The sequence below is a fragment of the Ochotona princeps genome, unplaced genomic scaffold, assembly GCF_030435755.1.
Source record: "Ochotona princeps isolate mOchPri1 unplaced genomic scaffold, mOchPri1.hap1 HAP1_SCAFFOLD_112, whole genome shotgun sequence".
Classification (NCBI taxonomy): domain Eukaryota; kingdom Metazoa; phylum Chordata; class Mammalia; order Lagomorpha; family Ochotonidae; genus Ochotona; species Ochotona princeps.
Window position 1 is genome coordinate 153,750 of NW_026696064.1, and position 18,044 is coordinate 171,793.

The 18,044-nt window shown below is 41.0% G+C and overlaps 2 protein-coding genes across 2 annotated transcripts; both read right to left on the reverse strand.

Moving 5' to 3' along the window:
* Positions 1–4,401: 4,401 nt before the first annotated feature.
* On the reverse strand, positions 4,402–12,832 carry LOC131478805 (rho GTPase-activating protein 20-like). The gene is made up of 5 exons (XM_058659380.1): positions 12,719–12,832; positions 9,562–9,639; positions 6,754–6,820; positions 6,041–6,220; positions 4,402–4,565 (listed from the first exon to the last, which is right to left on the reverse strand). Exons 1-5 carry the CDS (start codon positions 12,815–12,817, stop codon positions 4,402–4,404), a joined length of 588 nt encoding a protein of 195 aa, XP_058515363.1. The 5' UTR covers positions 12,818–12,832.
* A 612-nt stretch (positions 12,833–13,444) lies between these two features.
* Positions 13,445–17,700, reverse strand: LOC131478806 (rho GTPase-activating protein 20-like). Its single transcript, XM_058659381.1, has 3 exons — positions 17,544–17,700; positions 15,658–15,801; positions 13,445–13,520 (listed from the first exon to the last, which is right to left on the reverse strand). The coding sequence occupies exons 1-3, from the start codon at positions 17,669–17,671 to the stop codon at positions 13,445–13,447; spliced, it is 348 nt and encodes a 115-aa protein (XP_058515364.1). The 5' UTR covers positions 17,672–17,700.
* Positions 17,701–18,044: the final 344 nt, after the last annotated feature.

Consider the following 18,044-nt stretch of genomic DNA (forward strand, 5'->3'; position numbering starts at 1 on the left):
TTCTTAATAAAAGCATACCAACTTTTAAATACAATGGCTTTAAGCAAATTTCAATCATTTCTCCTAATTCATGGAAACACATTTTAGCACAAATCCTCCTCAAAACCAGGAAAGAGAAGTTTTTTCATACAGTCTTTTTCTAGCTGATTTGGAAATTTTTCCCTTTTAAAATGAAGGCAGATAAAAATCACCACAACAGCGACAAAGTCAAAGTCCCAAATTTTTCAAAAGGCAGACTCCAAGCATGTCCCTTCCTTGTTTTATGGCTGATGGGCCTGGAGCTTCCCCTAAACTTCTGTTTTATTGAAGTCAAGAGAGCTGAAAAAACTTAAATTTAGCTGTTGTCTTGAGAGACTACCTTGGAATTTATTGAAGTTAGTTAACAGGTTTGGTTATCAATAAGATGAAAATTAGTTAAAAGAAGATGTTAAAACACTGTTTTTCACAAAGAATCAGACTTCAACTCCATTGTTTTAAAGGCAAACATTCAGAAAACATACACATTATGACCCATTTTACTATACATCTTTAAAGAATTCGTTGTTCTCCTGCAAGTCAAAATTTCACATATTTCCTTGTAAGTAAGAACACAAGTAATTTACAATCTGGATCAATTTCATGAGTAGGAAACATTTTGACCAATGAACATAAATGCTCTTCTATTTTAATAGCATATATGATGCAATAAATTTAGCATAATTTTGTAATATTGTGAGATTATAATCCAAATTATTTTAAATGACAAGTACATTATTTAAATTTTATCTCAATCTTTGAGAGTTCCAGGTATCCTACTAGAACCCTCAAAGTCATGAGACTTGGTTTAGAACTCTGAAGAATTTAGAGGCCTAAATGAGTTAAACAAAAAGTACCTTTAGCATTTAACTGAACATGTTGAATACTGTTAGACCTAATCAATGCCAGGACAACACTGTAATCTGAAGACCAAACAGCAAGAAAATGACACACGAATTTTTTTCCCCAGTGGAGGTGGAGAGTCTGGTTTGGCCAGGTCCTGTTAAATTTGTTAGACCTCTCTAAAATTATTTACCAGGAGAGAGAAAAGGGGTTAGTCATGGTCCGTCCCATCTCGTCTGTCAGTCACACACGCACCCAATTCAGAACAAGAACAACAACTTAACAATTCAAGACAAAGACACAACTGGAGAAAGAATATTAAAACAAAATTTAGTTTTGTCCGGACAAAAATAATAGAACACCAACAATATTGACAAAACATAAGCACAAACACCAAACATGTCAGAACAGAGACATATAACTCTCAAACCTGTTGCAACTTCCAACCTCTTCTTCGACACACTTTAACCTGGAAATATTTTGTAAAACAAGCACACATAGGTTCATCTCATGCTTTAAATTAATTTAACAGTGGATTTGGACCACTCTATATCAGATTACTTTTGTTAAGTCAAGTTACAGAACACATTTTTCTTATCTTTTTTTTCTCTCTCTCTCTTTTTTTTTTTAATAAACCTTAAGTGGCTTATCTTACCCTGCCTCTCTCAGCTAAGGGGTTGGGTAAAGAAGTGGGAGATGCATGCCTGAAAAGGACTCAATAAAAGCAAGAGTAAAAGGTGTCTGAGTACCATAATCTTTCACTGCTTGCTTAATATTTTTTTAGATCTTTAAACTGCAGAGGTTGATGTTTGTGATGTGGTGTCCACCACCTCTTGCAGGGGTCTGAATAACAGGGCAGCATATTACACTCTTCTTGGGGAGATCTGAAGCCTCACTCTTACGGGGTTCTATTACAGGCTCCTCTTCTAGTAATGAGGCAGGGGCTGAAGGAGCTGCTGCTTCTGAAGCATAAGGTGGAGGTGGGTGAGAGGCGTCATGATTGACTATTATTCTGAGAGAGTATAGTTTCTGGGGCAGATTGATCAAGGGGTTTGGCACTGGACTCTGCCTCAATATCTATAATGACAGAAGATGGTCGAGAACCAGGGGAAGGTGAGGGGATAGGTGTGGACAGCCGAGAGTGACTTTCTTTAAGAGATCATTCTCCCTCAGAAGCCAAAATCTGTAAATCTGGATTCTGAGACTCAATCTTTAGGATATCATAAATCAAAGTCCAATAATTAAAGGCAGTAACAGGAATTTTCTCAGGCTCAAAAACCTCACAATAATCTTTAAAACAATCACCTACTCTACACCAAGTTTTCTCATCAATAGAACCATCCTGGGGATGCCAGGAACAAATCAGACCAACAAAATCCAAAAAGGTTTTGAGGTCTTTCTTTTCACCCTAATTCCTCGTGTCTTGAATGAATCTATAAGACCTTGCAAGAATAGGTCATGTTATGATAATGCTTGTCCCATCTTACCTTGGCTCCGTAAGATTTGCGCCGTGAATATTTCCCACGAGCTCGACTTCCAGCGGGTCAACCGTGAAACTGCTCAACCGGTGTTCCTTTTTGACGAGAGGCCTCTCCATGAATGATGGCACGGCGTTCTCTCTGTCGGTGGTCTGCACACATCCACGTTGGGCGCCAATTTGTCCTGTCCAGCAGGACAGTCAACGGGGTCGCAGCCACCTAGGAGAGAATGAAGGGACAAGAGACACAAAGAATGGACAGCAAGACAGTAGGTCTGATCAAGCTGTCAGTTTATTGATTTCAACTGAGGGTTTTTATATTCTTCAGTAACTAAGGCTCAGGGAAAGAGAAACTGGGACGCAAGCCATGGTCTCAAGACCGATTGTTCTTGAGCAGCCACCATATCAACAATAGTAACCAACATATCGACAATAGCGTAGGTAATCAGTAACAAGATATCGGTAAGTACAGCATCAATCACATTCTGAAACAGTTGCTAGGAACAATTGAAGCTAAGCGTGTGATTAGTTTCATAACTTCTTTCCCAAGCATCTAGCCAACCGGGGGTTTTCCACTGTCCCATAGGTCTATATTCAAAATGGCTTCAGTGTGGCTATAGTGCACAGCTCCTGACATGCCACGACAAATGGAGACTCATTCCCCCAATTTAATGTATTTCCAAACATAATTCTTTCCTTGAAACACAGAAATGATTTTATGTTGTCAATGTTTTGAAAAACACCCTTTGTTGATGGCCCATTTTGCCTTAAAAAGCGAAGCATCTCCTGCGAGGAATAAAACGTAAACAAATTACAGGATGTTTCACAACCACCAGCCCAGAACATGAGCCGGATCTGCAGAGGAACAGATACAGTGCATGAATTAACATGGCAAGAGCTGATTGATGGGAAGAAAGGAAATCTGCTTCAGTGCCTCTAAGTATATTTTCCAGTCATCCATCTAACCAATGCCCATACACTGAATGGTTTTGAATGCTGATTTTAACCTCATCTTCCTCTTCCAAGAAATCAAACTTTTAAACCAAAGTTTTCTTCTTCAAGCTTCCAGTGAATCAATCTCTATCATCTACCCTGCTGTTACTATTTCCAAAAACCTGTTTTTCCCAACTAGGAAGATATCATTGCCACCGTTATTGACATCAGCCCATCCTTATCTAAATAACTACGGGCTGCATTCTTACATTCTGTGGCTGCCCACACTCATCTAAAACCAGGGTGAAGGCCCACATATGACAGAATGCCTTCTTTGACTGCATGCCTATTATACCAGATTTTCACTGCCTTCTACATCTTAATGCCAATAGAGCAAGACGTGTTTCACAAATATCACAGGGAATTTGTCATTTATTAGGCTCTTTATATTTTATGCCTGCAACATAATGTATTAGCTGATACTTTTTCACCCATTGATGACATCATCTTGATCAGGACCCTGGGAGCTCCTTGAACTTGTGAATGGAGTAAGGTCTGGGAGAATGTCCAAGATGGACCTAGTCTGATAAATTCCTTCCCACCCAGGAGGTATCTCCTTATACACAGGAGAGAACAAACAGATACACTGGGCAATCAACCAGTGTGCATGCTATTAAAAATCCTTGTTGGAAATAACAGGGCCAAGTTCTGTGGCCTTTATTCAACACATTCTCTTATGATAGAAGTATGAACACATTTGAGAATAATGTGTTTAAGCATTTTAAATACAAACCAAACTCATGTGAGAGAGGTTGTGTGAGAAGTCTGAGTCATCTAGACAAAGGGAGTAGAGGAACACTTCAAGCAAGAAGCTGCAAATGAGGGGCTGTGGACTCAGGGAATCAGATATGCACCTTTCCTACGTCAGTGAGCAAGTCACTGGAGGACACTGCTGAAACCAGTGAGACCGACTACCACTTTTCCTGTTGTGTTTCAAGTAAGACTGCAATTCCTAATCAGACTGTGCTTGTTTTTGAGGTCACAATAAGAGAACCAGTCAGCCAAAGCCAAGGGCTGACAAATGATTGTCACATTCGAAACAGTTGCAAGAGGACACTTAATAACTCAGGTTCTCAGCGCTCAGGAGGCATAACGATCATAATGATACCTAACAAAATGATTGCTGTAAGATCATTCATTTGAAGCCTAACCGGCTGTGCAGAAGAATCAGTGTCCAGAGACAGGCCGTCCTGGCTTGCTGCAGCGCCCAGGCAAGACAAATAATTTCTGAAAAATGCTGAAGAGAAAGTAAATTGATTAGATTACACCTACAATGACAGATTTTCTTTCTACATTTTCCATTTGACAGATTTTTTTTGAGGGGGAGGTCAGGGTTAGAAAAGAGAGGAACTGAGTCCTTTCCACATACAAGTTAATACCACCTGAATTAGCTAGTTACATCCATGTGGCATTATGAATTTTCCTCCAAATTACCTATAAGGTGCCAGGCAGGTGTTTAGTTTATTGACTTAGATGCCTGAAGCCCATATCAGAGTACCTGAGTCTGATGTCCTCCAGGTTCCAATTCCAACTTCTTACAAATCTAGGCCCTGGCTAACAAAATTAAGTTCCTGCTTCTAGCAAACACAACATGAATAAGTCCCCAACTTCCAGCTCCAGTCCTGCCTCTCACAAGGGTGACATGGGTAAGATCCCAACTTTCGGCCCTGACCCTGGCACAATCATGGCATTTATGGAGTGAAGAAAAGAACAGGAAGCGTCTATCTCCATGTGTCTTGCTCTTTGTGTCTCATCTCCTAAGGATGAGGATGCTTTTCAAGCTCAATTCTTCTGGCAGCGATACTTCTCAAACAGTTTTTGCCTTTGAATCATGAACACCCCACACTGGACTGTATGTATATCCTGCTAAGCCTAATCAGTGGATTCAGAAGTCAGATCTCAAGGCCAGAATTGGAGGAGAGGTAGACTTAACACACCCACTGAGCATAAAATGTTGTTACATAATAACAAAAATCAATTTAGCACACTATCCACAGTCACTTCAGCCCAAACAGAATCAATCTGAATTCAGTGCCAAAACTTTTAACTCTCCTTCAGATCTCCCACCTGAGATGGGAAGTCATCATTTCTTGGACCTTCAGAAGTGATGTGATTTCTGGTAAAGATCTATTTGCAATGCATAAGGACACGCCAAGAAATCTTCAAATCACTCATTCACTGCTGCAATGGCCACACATCAAGGGATGTGGCTGAAGATGGGAACTCCACCTGAGTCTCCCACGTTGGAGGCAGGGGCCCAGGGATTGGGTAACCCTCTGCTGCCATCTCAGGCACACCGCCAGCAAGGTCTATTATCATTGGAGCAGCTGGGAGTCAAACTGGTGCTACAACGGGATTCCAGCACTGTAAGATGCATCTTAACTCACTGTGCCCTTACATCTACCCCTCAGAAGGCAATTTCTGTAGATACCCAGGTTTATACATGCTTAATTTTATTGGGAAAATGCACAGGACATCTAGAGCTGACAGAAGTTCTAACATTAGAACAAGCATAATCCTAAACTGTGCTGGATTCTGATTTCAAACCATTTCTCTCAAGCTGGTTTTGTTTTTTCATATTCATCCTCCCACACAGGGAAGACCTTGGTGTCAGAACACCTTGGTGTTATAATCTATTTGTGTTCTGATTTTGTTCTCAGGAATGCAGATATGTCCTGAGAGCAGGGCATTGCATCTAATAAAAGTACTCACCACCTCTACGCTGGGGTCTTGGCTTGCCCTGGCATGTCAGGATAAACTGCAGTTTTCCATCAGCTAAGATCTCTGGGGTGGACTCCAGAAGGATATGGGGAGAGGTGGGCTTCCCCAGTGCGGACTGACGGATGGAAGTTCGATAATAGTGCTCCTGAATTGTGTATGGATTTTCATGGCCTAGGCAGAGAAGAATCTCATTTTATATCAGGCTGATGGTGAGAAGTATAATCAATCACACTTACTGTCAGTGTAGGCACTGCACTGGTGCAACTCAAGCTCCCCTTTGCCTATGGAACAGCATCATGAAAAGAAAAACACACAAGTGTCTTATGGAACATAAGGTGAAATGGGGAATTTAAATGACATATGTATCCATCATCTGCTTGAGAAAATGAAGTTCGATTCAATTTTCATTTCATACCAAAGGAACAAGTCCAAGAAATAACTTTCATCTGCACCTGTAAAAGCAGGTGACAAACTTTATTTTTGTTCCTTCTATATTAAAAACCAGTGTATGAAGTCAGAGATCAGGCACCTGTGTCTGCCGTGGAATGAGCATGTGGCACTGCACTTTTAAATGGGTGAATGACGATTGCAAGAGGTTGTCTCCTTTATGAGAGCTTTTAACCTTTTGGGCAAACATGGATATACAGGTTTTTTAAGTGCAATTTTGAAATAATTAATATGTTTTTATTTTCCAGAACACTTACCCATGAGTGGGAATGGGGCCTCAGTCTTACCATAATGGACCCACAGCTGGTAATCTCTTTCTGAGCCCTTGGAGAAAAAAAGGACTTGGCCTCAAAACATGTTTTCATCAGAGAATACTTAAACATGTATTTCCAGAGCATTTCTGCATTTCCAAAGAAGAAGAAAATAACTGGGACCAGGGCCAATACTATCTGATCCACAATTCTGCTCAACAAAGTGGCCTAAGGGTTAAGGAATCACATTTATGCTATTACACTAACGGAGACAAGTCTACTCCTGATCATTCTTTCAGCCATCAGCAGACTCCTAGGAGAATGGTATGATTTCCTTTTCCATGACTCTGTTCATGTACAAGTACTGTCTGCCAGGACTGCCTAAACAAGGTGACACCTACATGACATCATAAGCTCAGCCATCCAGAAAGAACAGGCACAGGACCAGAAGGCAAGGAAGAGAAAGCAGAACTAACCCATCAGCTTCCATTCCCACAACTCTTACTATGGGGATGGTAGAAAGGAGGGTTCTCAGCTGGAAAAGCAGACCACAAGAACGTGATTACCCACGCAACTCTAGAAATGCCAGTTGAAACCAGCACATCAATATGTTTCTGTTCAATGTTTTAATTCCTTTCAGGAGTGAGCAAGCCAAAATGAGATTCACAAGGAGTAATCGTTCATTGCCTGATGATAGCCTTGATTATTCAGGAAATGCACTAGCAGGCATGGAGGCTCTCACACAAATATCCATTTACATACACATAGCTTCACTGCCTAAAAATTACTCAGGAGCAGGAAGATCTAACGAAACTCTTGCTTGAAGGTATGGAACCCTTATGCTGCAGTGCCTTAACTGGCACATACAGATACAAATGGGATCCACTTATCTGTAAATTGAAATTCCTTTTTTTCTGATAAGACTCCAAGAAAAACTCTGGCCATTAGATAAAATCAACTATATTTAAAGTCAAATCTTTGTCACCAACCCCATTCATATAACAACTCACTCTCCTCCAAGGCCTAGCTCTTCTTCAGAGTTCACATATATTACTCACTAGACTTCAGTGCAGAGGTGTATGTTTTACTCAGTACACAGAAACTCAGCAATTCATCCTTCTTTCAAATGTATAACTCATTTGTGCTGCAGTGAAATAATTGGTTTCTTATACCAACTCTGCTTGCCCTGGCAGCTTTTAGGAGACTTGAATACATTAGAAAAATCTTGAATATTAGAACAGTATAGAGCTTTCACAGTTATAGGGAACATTTTCCAGGAACCCATACTATCAAATTGTTCCTTATTTTTCTGCTGATAGAATGGCAAGCTCTTCAGTGATAGTGAGGATAGGATTCTGATGGTCCCAATATAAATGCCATTGCATCCTTGGCTTTTAGTCACTTCTCATTTGTGTGGAATTTTCACTTCATCTCAAATACCACATATACATATTAAAAATCTGCTAATTTCTATCAGGAAAAACATCAACAATAAAGGCCACACGTATGCATCTGTCAGGATGCAATCACTTAAAAAAGAAAAGTAATGGGTTAGAAATCAGATAGGAAACTCACTACCCACAACAGAGGGTGTGGGGTTAAGCTGGGACACTGGACCCGGGACACTGCCACTGGATCCTCTCGGAATCCTGAGGATGTGCATCCCAACACAGCACTGATGGCCCATGTATCTGGATTCCCACCACCTACACAGGAGAATTGGATGAGCTTCTCAGCTCCAGGAATGAGCCCTGCTATTATGCTAAGCATTTGTGGAGGTTGTCCATAGTAGTGAACTCTCGACTACGTGTGCCTGTGTGTCTCTGTTCCAAACAAAGGAAATTAAAACACAAAACATACAAGAGGTGTCTATACACATTCCCCAGAAGCCCAGCTTTCACTCACACCTTACCTTTACTGAATTTTACAGGTACAGGGCATGTCATTCTCAGGACCAGTATCTAAAGCACGACTCTATTCATATATTTTATGTCAACATTCACAATAAGAGGATTTTTAGCAGGTGGATAAGATCCTTGAGAACTGTATCACAACACTTGGACTTCAATTCCAGCTCTAGCTTCCTGCAAAGGTACACTCTGGGAGGTAACTGAAAATGCTCGAGTAATCAGGTCCTTTCAAATACTCGGGGTTCATCAGTTATATTCCTGGCTCCAGGACATCCTAGGGCACTCTAGCCATCTGGAGACTGAACCAATGGAAGGGAGAATGCTCCTTGTATCTGCTTTTCTCTCATCTTTCTGCTTGCTTCTCTTTCTCCCCCTCTCTGCCTTGGTATGTACTCTGATTCTCAAAACAAACAAAAAATCAGACATGTACTTTAGGGATCTTCATGCTGAGATTATGAGATAGAGCAATAGGGTCAGCAGTTATGGAATCAGGGTAATCACAGTGTACAGAAACAGCAATCCAAACACACGTCTACTATTTTCTTATTAGGACATTAGAAAGCTGACAAAATGCTTTTTACCTTTATGAGATTCAAATTAAAACCTGTGGAAATAGTCATCTGAAATTATACCCATGTTTTATTAAACTATGCCTTCCAGCTCATGCAAAGTTTAAAATCAAAACATAAGAGCAATGACCATACACAAATATCCCTAATGCATTCTACCCCATGATTTCATGTTTCTATGGGCAATACACATTGTATATGCAGTTGGTCCCTTATGCCTCATAGTACATCATACAAACATACACACTGTAGGTACCTATGTACCAGTAGCAACATGGAAATACATTTATCAAAGATCAAAGTTGTTATTTTAAAGCAGTTCTCAGGTTACTTACAGTTAATCCTAGCCCTGGCAATGCCATGTTGATAACATCCCTGATGGTGTCTAAATTATGAGCTGCTAAAATGGCAGACTGTAAAAGAGAAAAGGAGAATATAAACTGGTGATATGGAGAAACATTTCAGCACATGATTACACAATTATAAAATCCTTACCCAGTTAAAGGACAAATTTGAGGACTATCAAATAAAAAATAGAAAGTGTCAATGCTGAATAATTTATTTGCATCACTTTACATAACTCAGAGCCAGGAGAAAAACTTTCATTAAAGTATAGGAAATAGTTTAATATGGTATGGAAAACATAACATAGGATCAAAGAGAAAGAATGTCAATTCAGGCAGGACCCGTAAAGGGACTGGTTCTCTGCAGCAAAAATTCTTTCCTTCACAGGGAATTGTTCTGCAACGAAGGGCTGGTCCCTCTCCTTCCCTGGCTGGTTGCTTGTTTATGTTCAGTCTTGGTCATGTGAGGTTAAGAACCGACTGTGGAGGACATTCTTACTAAACCACTTTGTAGGAAGCGCCCTCACAAAGACAGGCATCACACCTACTTAGATTTTCACTCCCCATATTCATTGACACTGTGAATCCACAGTTCAAGAACAAAAATGCTCAATATTTAAGTCCTATTTTTGAGCTACCTGAAAGCCCTTCCACAGAAATTTGAAGCTCTGCATTATCCATTTACAGATAATTTCCCTTCATTTTGAAGGAGAATCATCTTTTTATAACTCACGCAGATCATAAAATAATGGTTTATCATGATATACAGAAGCATTACATTCAAAATAATCATTACCAGGATACCTGCCTCTCCTTGTGATCTTGATATCTTTGTAAACAAAATAAATTCAAGTAAAAGAGTTGGTGAAGATGGATGACTAGGAAAGGTTAGCAAAGGAGATGAGAGTTGGTTAGAATCCTGAGGTAGAAATTCTGCAGAAGCCACAAACACACCACAGAGCAGTGTGGATGGTGAGGTCAAGCAGCAGTGGGAGGACACACAAAGCTGGAAACTGGAGGAAATGCCAGAAGCAGAGACAGAGATGGGAGCAGACCATGGTGGCCGGAATCACAGAGACCGAGATGGGAGCAGACCATGGCAGCCGGAATCACGGGCGACATTATCAGATGTGAAGTCTTGCACACCCACTGATTCTGGGTTCAGACTGCAGCCAGAGAGGAAGAAAGACTCCTGGCTGGTCACTGCAGGGAAGGCACACACAGTTTTCCTCATTCATCCGCAAAGCAGCTGGACCAGAGAGCACGAGGCACATTTAGATGCGAGGGGTGGACCAGCTGTCGTTTAGTTAGGAAGGAACTTGGAGGGGATGGACCAGCATCTCATGGTGGCTGTGGTGGCTCTAATGCATGCCTCACTAAGCACAAGCAGTTTACTCTACACAGAGGAATGTAATTCTCTGATTCTGTCAAGAGGACAGGTCCCCAACTGGTGTTGAACCTGGGCTAGTGGCCAGGAAGGGGGTGGTGCACAGGTCTGGAACTGTGAGGTGCCCAGATTCACACCCTTCTACAGGCCGTTGGCACAGGATACCAAGAGAGGGCCTTCATAGGCTGCTGGTGCTGGCAATCCCTCTGTTCTCTGCAGTCAGGGGAGACTCAAAGACCTGAGGTGAGCTTCAGCACCCTGTGACTGTTCTAACACAGTACTGCTGAATTACTCCACACCAGAAACAGAAGATACTGAAAACAGGATGGGAAGCAGGAAAGACGTACACACAGGTGATCAGTAGAGGAGGCTTAGACTAGTCACCAGAAAGCATGTGGAACAACAGGCAGTGGAGCAAAACTTGTGCAGAAGAAAATATCAGCTAAAACATCTTTTTTCAAGATTCGTCAAAAAGTGCCATTCAGTAGTGAACTGAAAACATCCATTTTCAGGAGAAAGAATTTTAGGAACTCAACATGCACTAGAACTGGAATGTACTATAGGAAACGATTGTTTCTGTGAGATAAAATTAATGAACATTAGAAGGAAACAGATCTCCCAATATGAATGAGTAGCATTGGTGTTGTATGAATATCTGCTGCAAACAACTCTGTTGAACTTTTTCCCCTGCAATGGCATTTTGTGTGATCTGACACTGGCATAAAGCACAGAGTACATCTGTTGTGTTGGTCACACCCAATGACATATTGGCTAGTGTACCCTAACTTCAGAAATCAAGTGTGATCCCATTGAAACTGCTCCTTCCAACAGCATTCAAAAAAATGAGGCAGACACACTCTGCTCTCCTAAATGCTTCATCCCTTCAGAATTCTACTCAGTTCTGGCAAAGTAGAAGTTAGGTGTAAGTAGCTCAGAGCAGCAGCTGACCCTGGAGTGGGTCCTGTCCCAGAAAGGGAGCATCACAAAGTGACTATCAACTGGAATATGAAAAACAGGTGGAAGCATTGTTTTAATTGGTGTTCAATTTCCAGGTGAGGACTGGACGGTGGCTGCACAAGAATATGATTTTATTTAGGCTTGTGCAGGTGTTCAAGGATTAAAGGGTACACCACATGGAACTGACTTCAGAAAAGGCACATGAAGACACCTATCTAGAGGGACAATGAAAAGAAATTTTTAAAAATCCAAACAGGACAAAATGTCAACCAATCAGGCACATCTGGGTTACAGCCTATACGGTGCATGGCATACCCATCTCTAGTTTGTACATTGCATTCTCTTAAAATATTCCATCAGAATAAATGCAAGTATTTTAACAAACATGAAAACTGGAAATGAAATCATCATCTGAAAGTAGTAAAAATCAGAGGGAAAGATTTATTTCCCAGAATACTGCCTTAGAAAAATAATGTTTTTAAGAATGAAATTCTATGGATATTCAACAGGAGATTCTCGTTTTTAGCACAAGCACTGAATCACCAGATTCCATTGCTTCACATAATCTCTTACTTGATACACATGAAGTATTGCATGTATATCTGAAGATACATTGATACAAGGTTCTTCTATCATGCTCTCACTAACCCTCCAACACTCCCAGTTCCTCTCCTCTCCTCTCTTCCTCCCTTCTCTCTTTATCACTCCTGTCACTTTCTCCAGCCCTCCTATCCCTGTGTCTCTTTCATTATGGTTAAGTCATATAATTGTAGTTTAAATTTTTTTGGTGAAAAGCATACTTACACTGGAAGAATTATTAATATTACTGGTAGTGATTTTAACCAGAGTATTCTGCAATCCATCCATCTTCTGGCTTTGGGTGATTGATCTAATAAAATCCATAAAATACACAAATAAATTAGCCAATCATTCTTTTCAAATCAACCCATGTTTTTATTTATATATATATATATATATATATATATATATATATATATATAATTCATTATATGTGAAAATTTTGCTTGAGTTATTGAAGACACATATTTGTAGACTATGCATGTATTACTATTCTCATATATCTGTAGCATTTTTACTCTTATAAGATGTATCCATGGAAAACATCTGCATTTAGAGTGCCTTACCAAGGTCAAAATATGGGTAGGAAAGTAATTTGGGAAAGGAACATGTGGTCTTGAAAATAATTTGTGTGATATGTCAACTGAGCATTCTTGCCTGCACTGGAGGAACTGACACCACCAACACACGACCTAAAAAGGGTAACAGGCAGTGTTGCTGTGAGACTCACCCAGCACCGCAGCCTGGATTTACGGGAATTTACTATATACTGAGGACCATGGTTGCTTCATTCAAAAGGTTTTAGGCAGAGAAAGAATGAGGGGTGCATCTAGAACTTCCTCAACAATGAATATATCCAAGGGAGAAACAGTTTGAAGATGATCTGAAGTGTTATTAAGGAGGTTTCATGTGGTGGCATTGCTTCCAGAGATTATGTTCTCTGATCACAAACTAAAGACACAAAATGTGTATCCTGCAGAAATATCTTTCCAGAAAGCGATGCCATTTATCCTTCAGTTCCACAGACCTGCAAACAGAGAAGAGGGAGAAAATATTACACTATGTAAAAAAATTGATTCCATGTGATTTAGAATTTCAATTTAGATAAATATATTAGCAGGCATTCGACAGCAACAGTAGTTCAGGTGTAAGTGCTACTTTTACCTGCCCCTACACGTGGGCTCTGGATGGATTCTGCTCTTCCACAGCAGAAACTGATCTGAAACTAAAGCCCGAGTTTCAACAGTGGGATGCTTACTCAGTGACCACAGGAAAGTTTCCACTAATTAAACCTGAGTGCTCTTGTATTTTGAAGTGTTATATAAATGTAAAATACACTATGACTCAGGTTAAGTCCAAATGAAGAAACTACCATGTGGATGGAATACTCAATTCAGAAATAAGGATATAACTTGTGGGGGGTGGGCGTGTGGAATCCATATTACTGTAATTGTTCATAGGGATTGTAGAATTAGCGTATGTTAAACAAATACATAGGAAACATTTTTCAGAAGTATGTGTGAGGAATGTCAGCTCTCCTACTGCTAAAAGACAAATGCTTAAAATCCTTTCTGAAATATCATGGATGTATCTGCTAAGGATCAAACACGCATGGACTTATAAATTGCTAGCATCAGAACAGGTATGGCTAACTACAGATCACATAAAATCGAGCACTTGTGAGACTGGGTACATTCACCATCCTGTGCATGCAAAACTCTGTAATAATATTTTGTTACAGAGTATTTTCATTATCCCAAGAATAAACTCTGAACTCAGTAAGCAGCCATCCCAATTCCCCACTGCCACCAGATCCTACACCACATCATGTAATTCCCTCAGCACCACAGCGTCACGCACTAACATCTATACCTACAAGAGGGTTTTCCATTCCCATTTTCACCAATCTTGAGAGGCATGTTTATTTTTGCAGCATGTGTTTTTAACTTTATGCTGATGAAACTTTATCATTTTCCCCTGTTGTGGACTGTGCTCACTGGCTCTGTATTTCAGGGGATATATAATGGAAATGTAGTGGGGACTGATCCATTCAGATATGGAGACAAAGCACTCTGTGTCTCTGTGCATACAGACCAGAGATGGATACCCAGTGAAAGAACTGAATACATCCAAACAGTAAGCTGATGGACTTGCTGACAATGTCCATGCCTGCATTGTAGGGAAACACTTCAATAACAGCATGATGGACTTGTGACTGTTCATGAATGACATCCACTGTACTAGAGGGGAAATCAATGGGGAAGACAGAGACCTTGGGGAAGGGCACAGGCAACCCCAGAGCCTGTGTCTATATCATAAAACAAAATAAATTTTTAAATGTAATAAAAAGAATGTGAGAGACAATCAGAATTCCAATTTGCTGGTTCACCTCCTGATTGTCCACAACTACCAAATATGTCTCTGGGAGCTGAGAACTCAATGCAGGCTCTTCCTGTGGGTAGCAGAACCCCAGTGCCTGAAGACAACACCACTGCTTCCCAAGGTCTGCATTAACAAGAAACCGGAGTCAAGGTAAGAACTAGAAGTGGAACCTGGGTTTTCCAACATAGGATAGAAGTTTCTTAAGTGCTAGGCTAAACACTCATCTTGTAGTTTTTTAAAATCACTGTTGTTAACCTAGATACGCAATCCAATTTTGAATACATTGCCTGTAATTTGACAGCTGTATTAAAATGAATAAAGCAGTGTAAGGGGGTGGGGGTATGATGAAATAAATGCACCTCACTTCAAGGCAACTAATTTAGGTCCTGGCTACTCCACCCTTTCGATCAGCTTCCTATGAATGCATCTGAGAAGTAGCCTGTGGTGGCATAAGTGCTTGTACATCCACCACTCACAAGTGAGATCTAAAAGGAATTGTGAGGCCTGGTGCCAGTTTGACACAGCCACAGCTGTTAAAGGCATTCAGAAATACACCAGTGAATGAAAAAAAACTTTGACAAAGTAGAAGACACACAAATGCCATGACTGAAGGCATTGCGAGTCAGTGGTAATTATAGAATCAGATCAAAATATTTCCTTTTCCCAAAATTACGTTTGTGGGGAATTTAATTACACATCTGTATATTTCCTGGGCTAGGCAAAGATGACTACTACTATTCATAAAAAAAAGTGATATTACAGGATTCAGAAGTGGTACTTACGAGAACTTAGCCGTAAAATTTTGCAAAGGCCATCCCAACTTCAGTGATTTTAATTCAGGACTGTCACCATGCTCCACAGTATTTTTAGCAAGCCATATGTTGTTTATTGGAACCCGGAGTTTGATTTTGAACTGCTTTTTGTACCTAGAGAAAGATTATCAAATGAGATGTTTGTTTCTTAAATGTGATGGGGACAGCTCTTTCCCACATATTCCCTCTTAGTGCACAGTACAAGTGAGGGTCAGATGGGCCATTGCTGGGTGTGTCCTAAGTGAGGGATGACCCAGCGCACCTACAACACAGATGGGCCACTGCTGGGTGTGTCCTAAGTGAGGGATGACCCAGGGCACCTACAACACAGATGGGCCATTGCTGGGTGTGTCCTAAGTGAGGGATAACCCAGGGCACCTACAACACAGATGGGCCACTGCTGGGTGTGTCCTAAGTGAGGGATGACCCAGGGCACCTACAACACAGATGGGCCATTGCTGGGTGTGTCCTAAGTGAGGGATGACCCAGGGCACCTACAACACAGATGGGCCATCGCTGGGTGGTTTCCTTTCTTAATACTGAGTGCAGTAAGTACACAGCAAACTCTGTCTTAAAGATGTTACATTTTAAAAAATGTTACATTTTAAACTCATTCCCTGGTTATCTATATCTTACTGAATTCAACAGTATTGTGGGGAGTTGGAAAAAATCCTTAAATACTACATGAATTATTTCCAAATAAGAGAGACAGACTCAAGTCTTGGAATAGCTTTAGTGCGGAAAGATTTCAAATACATTTGAATCTTGAGTTTTTAGAGCAGGAGTGGGGAGCATCTGGTTCCCAGGCTGTATGAGGACAGAAAAGTCATTTGGGATGGTTTGGTCAAGGCAACTGCAGGCTGGATTCAAAATGCAATAAATTCATAATTTTTAATGTTGGCACTTTGACTCATTCAATGAATGATGTTATAAATATTCAAATGGCCCCCGGCAGAAAACAAGTTTCTTCACCGCTGTAATAACCATAGCTTATTTCAAATTTCCCTTCTTAAGGTCTGGTTCAAACAACGTGCCTCAACGATTGTGGCTAAGGCTGTACTGCCATAGCCGACAGTCTACAGCCAAATCACAACCACAATGCAAAATGCATCCGAGCCGAGTGCTCAGAGTGTGATGATTAAGTGCAGAAAACGGCTCCCACTTTTCTGCTACAGTCACAGGGTGATCAGCAGCTTCAGCAGTGTCCTTGCTGGACACAGGTGTGGCCCAACCCAGCTTCACTTTGACATGTTGTCTTCCTCACTGTCAACTCTAACTTTCAAGTGAATTATAGAAGCAAGCAGTGACAAGCCTGAAGAAAGATGCTCAGGGTTCAGGGCACAGCAGTGTAGGACTCTTGGAGTCCATCTAATCATGCAACACAGGAGACCTCGTGTGGAAAGACCCATAACATCCTGGAGGAAGGAGCCTTAGCACAGCAGGGCCTCTGGTCACCTGAGTCAGGCAGCTTGGGGCACTCAGTCTAGAACAGGCGGCTGCTTCTCATGCCAAAGGCAGTTTAAATGTTGCAAGGACTCCTCTCTGACACTTTACCTTATTCTCTGCACCACGTCTATCCTCCTATAAGAACACAGTCTACATTTGCCAGAACCTTCAATTATCTGCTTGCTATTTTATCATATGTACGAATCCCAAGAAAAGAGGAACCCTGACCCTCCTATTCTTGATTGCATTCTCTACAAGCAAAAGATGCAGAATAAATCTTCACAGAATAATTCATAATTAAGGGAGAAGCCCAAAACATTTGCAGAGACCAAACTAAACCACTCTGTTTACTTAGAGAAAGTACACAAAAATGATTTTAAACCAGGAAAGCATGCTTGGAATGCACCTACTTGTTGTTTGTAATGAGCAGCACATCACTGTACAGAAAGGCATGACGCTTCTTGACCTGGTTATTACTGGCCAGCTTCACAGGTCCATGCAGCAGGAGGCGGCGTTGGGGGGGCTCCGGTGAAGTCATGGCTGCTGGGCCATCAGTTTTACAACCACGGTTGGGCCTGCTCAACATCAAACATCACAGAGCCATGATAAAACAACTGACAGAATGAGCTTTATGCCAAACATTTGGGGTGACACATGACCAAATTATAGCCTCACTTTCCCAAAAAAGGATCTCCAACTAAATGTAATGGGGTTCTGTGTTTAAAAGCCTGAAAGAGCAGAGGTCAGAGATGCAGACAGATGGGGAAGACCCTCAAGGGAGAATCTAGGGGAAACCAGAAAACAGCAAGTCAGAGCAGAAAGAAAAGGTGGAAGCCACTGGTCACATCAAATGCTGTGGAAGGTGTGGTGTGAGATCAGCAGGCACTGATCATCGGATTCAGTAACACAAA

Bases quoted from the DNA above. Each gene is read 5' to 3' on its own strand.
- LOC131478805 (XM_058659380.1), bottom strand. From the start codon at position 12,817: ATGGATTTTATTAGATCAATCACCCAAAGCCAGAAGATGGATGGATTG. The intron at 9,640-12,718 runs GTAAGTATGCTT...TCTCTTTTACAG, and splicing joins ATATTAATAATTCTTCCAGT to TCTGCCATTTTAGCAGCTCA. The intron at 6,221-6,753 runs GTAAGTGTTCTG...TTCTCTGCCTAG, and splicing joins GGCCCCATTCCCACTCATGG to GCCATGAAAATCCATACACA.
- LOC131478806 (XM_058659381.1), bottom strand. From the start codon at position 17,671: ATGACTTCACCGGAGCCCCCCCAACGCCGCCTCCTGCTGCATGGACCT. The intron at 15,802-17,543 runs GTAGGTGCATTC...ATCTTTCTCTAG, and splicing joins CTGCTCATTACAAACAACAA to GTACAAAAAGCAGTTCAAAA. The intron at 13,521-15,657 runs GTAAGTACCACT...CTCTGTTTGCAG, and splicing joins AATTTTACGGCTAAGTTCTC to GTCTGTGGAACTGAAGGATA.